General features: G+C 43.6%; 1 protein-coding gene across 1 annotated transcript in view; it reads left to right on the forward strand.

Moving 5' to 3' along the window:
* Positions 1–5,027, forward strand: part of LOC106573278 (synaptotagmin-9) — a 49,866-nt gene extending 44,839 nt beyond the window's left edge. The window contains exons 6-7 of the mRNA XM_014148186.2: positions 2,870–2,999; positions 4,526–5,027. Of these exons, the coding sequence (XP_014003661.1) occupies positions 2,870–2,999; positions 4,526–4,600 (205 nt within the window). The 3' untranslated portion in view covers positions 4,601–5,027. The remainder of the gene's footprint in view (positions 1–2,869; positions 3,000–4,525) is intronic.
* Positions 5,028–7,061: the final 2,034 nt, after the last annotated feature.

The following is a 7,061-nucleotide window of genomic DNA, read 5'->3' on the forward strand; positions in this document are numbered from 1 at the left end:
TTGATAATATTTTTGGCATTCCTGTGACATTCGGTGCTGTAGGTGTCCTGGAGGGCAGGTAGTTTGCCCCCGGTGATGTGTTGGGCAGACCCTCTGGAGAGACCTGCGTTTGCAGGAGGTGCAGTTGCCGTATTAGGCAGTGATACAGCCCGACAGGATGCTCTCAATTGTGCATCTGTAAAAGTTTGTGAGGGATTTAGGTGCCAAGACAAATTTCTTCAGCCTCCTGAGGTTGAAGATGCGCTGTTGCACCTTCTTCACAACACTGTCTGTGTGGGTGGACCATTTCAGTTTGTAAGTGATATGTACGCCAAGGAACTTGAAGCTTTCCACCTTCGTCCCATCGATGTGGATAGGGGGATGCTCCCTCTGCTGTTTCCTGAAGTCCACAATTAGCTCCTTTGTTTTGTTGACATTGGTTGAGAGGTTATTTTCCTTGCACCACACTCCCAGGGCCCTCACCTCCTCCTTGTCTCATCATTGTTGATAATCAGGCCTACTAGTGTTGTGTCGTCTGCGAACTTGATGATTGAGTTGGAGGCATGCGTGGCCATTCAGTCATGGGTGAACAGGGAGTACAGGAGGGGGCTGAGCACGCATCCTTGTGGGGCCCCAGTGTTGAGTATCAGCGAAGTGGAGGTGTTTTTTCCTACCTTCACCACCTGTGGGTGGCCCGTCAGAAAGTCCAGGACCCAGTTGCAAAGGGTGGGGTTCAGACCGAGCCTCAAGATAATGATGAGCTTGGAGGGTACTATGGTGTTGAATGCTGAGCTGTGGTCAATGAACAGCATTCTTACATAGGTATTCCTCTTGTCCAGATGGGATAGGGCAGTGTGCAGTGCGATGGCATTTGCATCATCTGTGGATCTATTGGGGCGGTAAGCAAATTGAAGTGTGTCTAGGGTGTCAGGTAAGATAGAGATGATATGATCCTTGACTAGTCTCTCAAAGCACTTCATGATGACAGAAGTGAGTGCTATGGGGCGATAGTCATTTAGTTCAGTTACCTTTGCTTTCTTGGGTACATGAACAATGGTGGACATCTTGAAGCATGTGGGGACAGTAGACTGGGATAGGAAGAGATTGAATATGTCCGTAAACACTCCAGCCAGCTGGTCTGCGCATGCTCTGAGGACGCGGCTAGGGATGCCATCTGGCCGGCAGCCTTGCGAGGGTTAACATGCTTAAACGTCTTACTCACATCGGCCACAGAGAAGGTGAGCTCCCAGTCCTTGGTAGCAGGCCGCTTTGGTGGCACTGTGTTATCCTCAAAGCGGGCGAAGAAGGTATTTAGCTTGTCTGGAAGAAACACGTCGGTGTCCGCGACTTGGCAGGTTTTCCCTTTGTAGTCCGTGATTGTCTGTAGACCCTGCCACATAGGTCTCGTGTCTGAGCTGTTGAATTGCGACTCCACCTTTTCTCTATGCTGACGTTTTGCCTGTTTGATTGCCTTATGGAGGGAATAACTACACTGTTTGTATTCGGCTGTATTCCCAGTCACCTTGCTATGGTTAAATGCGATGGTTCCCGCTTTCAGTTTTGCGTGAATGCTGCTATCTATCCACGGTTTCTGGTTAGGGTAGGTTTTAATAGTCACAGTGGGTACAACATCTCCTATACACTTCCTGATAAACTCAGTCACCGTATCAGTGTATACGTCGATGATATTCTCGGAGGCTACCCGGAACATATCCCAGTCCGCGTGATCAAAACAATCTTGAAGTGTGGATTCCGATTGGTCAGACCAGCTTTGAATAGTCCTTAGCACAGGTACTTCCTGTTTGAGTTTCTGCCTTTAGGAAGGAAGGAGCAAAATGGAGTCATGATCAGATCTGCTGAAAGGAGGGCGGGGGAGGGCCTTGTAGGCATCCAGGAAGTAGGAGTAGCAGTGGTCGAGTGTTTTAGCAACGTGAGTATTACAGTCAATGTGTTGATAGAACTTCGGCAGCCTTTTCCTCAAATTTGCTTTCCTAAAATCCTCAGCTACAATAAATGTGGCCTCAGGATATGTGGTTTCCAGTTTGCATAAAGTCCAGTTAAGTTCTTTGAGGGCCATCGTGGTATCGGCTTGAGGGGGGATATACACGGCTGTGACTATAACCGAAGAGCATTCTCTTGGGAGATAATACGGTCGGCATTTGATTGTGAGGTATTCTAGGTCGGCTGAACAAAAAGACTTGAGTTCCTGTATGTTATCACAATCACACCAACAGTCGTTAATGATGAAACATACACCACCACCCTTCTTCCCGGAGAGATATTTATTCCTTTCTGTGCGATGAACTGAGAACACAACTGGCTGGATGGATTCAAACAGTATATCCCGAGAGAGCCATGTTTCCGTGAAACAGAGTATGTTACAATTCCTGATGTCTCTCTGGAAATAAATCCTTGCCCTGAGCTCGTCACCTTTATTATCCTGTTTCCTCCCCTATACAAGCACATAGCTGAGACTCCCTAAGTGTAACATGTTTTAGTTGATCATTGGCCTGGAAAGCAGCTGGCATTCAAGAGAGGAGGAAACAACATTACAAAACAAAAATACTGACGAACAAGCACAGAGTACAGAGTACAGACTCTTTTCCTCCTTATGCTGTTCAGAGTAAATATTTGAGGAGTTAAATATTGTCTGCCGAACATCAGTATCATAATTACACGAAGGAACACGATGTTGGACAGAAAATACACTAGGATATGCACAACTACAGGGCTTCTAAATCTATCTGTAAGACAAATGGACTACCTATTAAATGAAAACGTGTAGAGGTGCACAAATCAACATGGTTTTAAATCAAAAACATGACTGGGAGTGCATTTATGGCAACAAAAGCTTTTAAAATGACGATATGTTTGTTCCCCCCTCTCACAGTGTAGGTCACAATGAGGTCATTGGAGTGTGTAGGGTGGGCAATGAGGCGGAGAGCCTGGGCCGAGACCACTGGAACGAGATGCTGTCATACCCCCGCAAGCCCATTGCCCACTGGCACCCCCTGGTAGAGGTATGTGTGTGTGTGTGTATGTGTGTGTGTGTGCCGTCCATCCATCCATTCATCCATCCGTCTGTGTGTCCCTCCCTCCCTCCGTCTTTCTATGTGAGTCAACACATAAAGTGATGGAAGAAGAAAGACTGTCAAAGGTTTATCCTTGACGTTATGACCACACATCTCAAGTGTAAGTAGACAGCAAGGTGTAAGTAGACAGCAAGCGGTAGAGCGCCACTTCTCTAGCTTGAATAGGGACAATAAAACATCATCAGAACAATCCATTCCTGCAGTGGGAGAGGAGGGGAGAAGGCGGCTTCATTGCTATTTAAAAACACTACTCCTCGACCGTCATTAATGGACCCCAGAAATAGATCAACATTTATTTGGAGTTGTTGACACAAAATCCTTTCATATTCATCTGAGAGGTTAAAAGCAGAAATTGGAACAGTAATGTTGCCTACACAATGACATAACTGAAGTGCTTGTCATTGGATATCATTGTAGCTGCACAGTCATGAGCCCTGGGGTGTATTCACTTGGAACCAAACAGAGCCAAACAAAAGCAAACAGAATCAAACAAAATGATATGGGGAGGGACCTTCCTGAATTTGTCCAATATAAACTTTTTGGGAGTAAACGGTTGCCATTGCAAAATGTTTTGCAACTGTTTGCCACGGTCTTCGTCTAATGAATACTACCCTGTTCCTCCTATTAAGCTGAAGAAGACATAGGAGAGGACTCCAACTCGGGATTATAGCTTATTTGTGTTCAAGAATGGAAAGATGCTCTTTGAATATAAGGCTTAATAACCCATAAACCACACACACACACACACACACACATACACACACTCGGACAAAAATAAGCACCCACCTAATTATTATAATTACACACACACACTTGACTTTTCATTATTTTCGCTCGCATCTTTTCATGGATTGGTGTTTTGAAATCTTAGTGCAAGACTCGCTGACCCTCAAGGCCACAGACAGTTCTCATCAATAATTCACATCCCAGGCCACTTGAGCCAAGGTTGTGCTCCCTCTACACAGAGCTGCTAAAACAGCCATTTAAACTGTGCTTACATCTCTCTTTCGCTCTCTCTCTTCCCCTGGGCTGCTTTTTTGGGCTGTTAAATTCCATCTAGGAGGAAAAGAAAAAAGGGCAAAAAATAAAAATGTTTGCTATTTGCTACTGATTTTGTGTTTCTTGAAAGTAAGACAATTTATTTAGAGTATGTTTCCAATTAAACGGAGAAGGAATTTCAGAGACACAGTTCGGTGACAATTGATTTTCAGACAGAGGCACGACAGAACCCACAGGGGGTCTACACACACCGAGGCCATTTTTTTTGTAAAATGAATTAAAACTACAGAGTGCATTGTGACTTCAGCCTCACAGTCTCTATTTACCGAAATTAGATTTCACCTCCGACTCTTTCCCTCTTTGTGCAATTCAGCTGTCAAATTGTATTCCCTTTCCTGATATAACCTGGTTATGCTCATCTCTCTGACTGTGTTTCCTCTCGGTGTGTTCTCTAGTGGATGGGTCAGGGGACTGCAGGTGAAAGCCAGGGCGGTTCCACCAACTCTCTGAAGACTCCTCCCTCACCATAAGGAGAACACAGGGTGGTGAAGGAGAGGAACAGCAGAGACCCCAAGCATCAAGAGAGGAGGAGATCAGTATGCTAGTAATGGTAGATGTTACACTTGGTTTCCCCGACATAGATTAAGCTTAGTGCTGAACTAAAAAGCATGCTCAATAGAATCTCAATTTGAAAGTGCTTACTGATCCAGGACAGGCTTAAAACTTCTTCAGGATTGGTGGGTCCCCTGCGGGACAGTTGCACTAACGTAGGCTAATGTGATTAGCATGAGGTTGTAAGTAACAAGAACATTTCCCAGGACATAGACATATCTGATATTGGCAGAAAGCTTAAATTCTTGTTAATCTAACTGCACTGTCCAATTTACAGTAGCTATTACAGTGAAAGAATACCATGCTATTGTTTGAGGAGAGTGCACAGTTTTGAACATGAAAAGTTATTAATAAACAATTAGGCACATTTGGGCAGTCTGGTACAACATTTTGAACAGAAATGCAATGGTTCATTGGATCAGTCTGAAACTTTGCACATACACTGCTGCCATCTAGTGGCCAAAATTGAAATTGCACCTGGGCTGGAATAATACATTATGGCCTTTCTCTTGCATTTCAAAGATGATAGTACAAAACAATTCTAAAAAACATTAGTTTTTTTCTTTGTATTATGTTTTACCAGATCTAATGTGTTATATTCTCCTACATTCCTTTCACATTTCCACAAAAAGTGTTTCCTTTCAAATGGTACCAAGAATATATGTTTAGTCAACTGCATGTCCAGTGGCCATTCATTAGTACTATTTGTTTAAAAAACTACAGAAATCTAAAAAGTGTTAAAGTTTCAGTTGGGAGGTAATAGTATAGTCTTGTTTATGTCTTGTTTACTAACACATTGTTACAATTAATTGATCTTTGATATTTGGGTACAGTGCATGGTTCTTTGTGCGTAATATTGCTCTTTGGTTGATTACTTTGTGAGATACTAACATACTGTAAACATAAAATGTACCATGAAACTAAGACCTAGTATGTAAATTGTCCATTCAGATGTTACTAAATAAATATTTATATTATACATTTACCACACAAAGACAGATGGGTGATTTTATGATCTCAAGAGTGAATTTCTGTGTCAGGAAGAAGAGACAGGCCTTAGAGCCTGTCTTCGACACCTTTCTCCACAAAGACGCTCTCTTCACACCTGCAGTGACAAGTCCCCAACAGGCCACAGACCCACGACAGATGCCGAGCCCTGCGCCAAACCAGTTGACGGCCAAACAAACAGCAACGAGGTTGCATCAGGGTGATAAAATATCAAAACTTATGAGATGTGATTGACAGACAGTGGGGAGTGCTCCAGTCAGAGTGCGTCTGAGCTGCACACAGGGCTGCTGATGGTAACACAACACAGGAACAGAGACAGATCCATCTGCAGTGTTGGAGCCAAGTTTAGAATCAGTCCCCTCCCACAGTGAAATCACACCCAGCACTGTGCAGTCTGCAGGTAGTCAACAGGTGACTTCCGATGACGAAGATGGGGCCCCACCAGCAGCCACATGGAGATCTCAATTAATGACATTAATGACAAGACCACAAGACCACTGATTACTACTACGCAGGGTCAGATAAAAAAAAGTAAAAAAATACCTCAAACACACATCTCAACATCAATCACAGAATTAAACACACGTCAATATTAATGTTGACATGAAATCCAAACGGCGTCAATAGAGGCAAATGGCAATATATTTCTGTACTTAAACATACGACGGAAGGCACTTGTTTTTTTCTGTCTGTCTTTGTTTTATACATAACTGGAATTGCTTTTCGCGATGAAGACCAACAGTTAGACAGCAGAAAACATGAGGTAGTCAGAATGCAGCTTAGACAACTGATTTTGTGAGCATTCTCGACTCATTGCAAAGGGCCCCATTTGGGACATTTTCCACTGACACTTCTGGCATGTTCTTCCGGTAAATAGAGTCAGTGAACAAGCATGTTATGACGGTAGTAGTAATACTACTACAGGAGAGGGAGGCCCAGGAGCATCTGGTTGAGGTGCTGTGTACTACTGTAATCAGGACAAAGGGATGGGATAGATGGTAGGGCCGACGGGGGTTGGGTTCCGTGGTGCGCATGCGCTCTCACTAATCACGTATTTCAGCATCCAAGCCCCTCTGTTCCAGTAATTACTGTTTGGAAAATAAATAATTTAACAGCAGGATCTCTCTGAAGTGCAAAGCAGTGCCAAACTGGGTGTTCTCTTCATGACTACTTCTTAACAACACAGCCACCATTAGAGAGCAGAGGTGACCGACCCACTCTTTGAAAAGGAACTTGGGGGTAAAGCGGGAATATGGACAAAGTAATTTATCCTTGTTTGAATTCATATCTTCATTCCACTCTTTACCCTTCAGTCTAATCTTACTTTAATGAAACCTCTTGTTTAATGAAAATTTAATTGAATCTATCCGC

This window comes from Salmo salar, chromosome ssa16 (genome assembly GCF_905237065.1).
Source record: "Salmo salar chromosome ssa16, Ssal_v3.1, whole genome shotgun sequence".
In the NCBI taxonomy this organism is placed as follows: domain Eukaryota; kingdom Metazoa; phylum Chordata; class Actinopteri; order Salmoniformes; family Salmonidae; genus Salmo; species Salmo salar.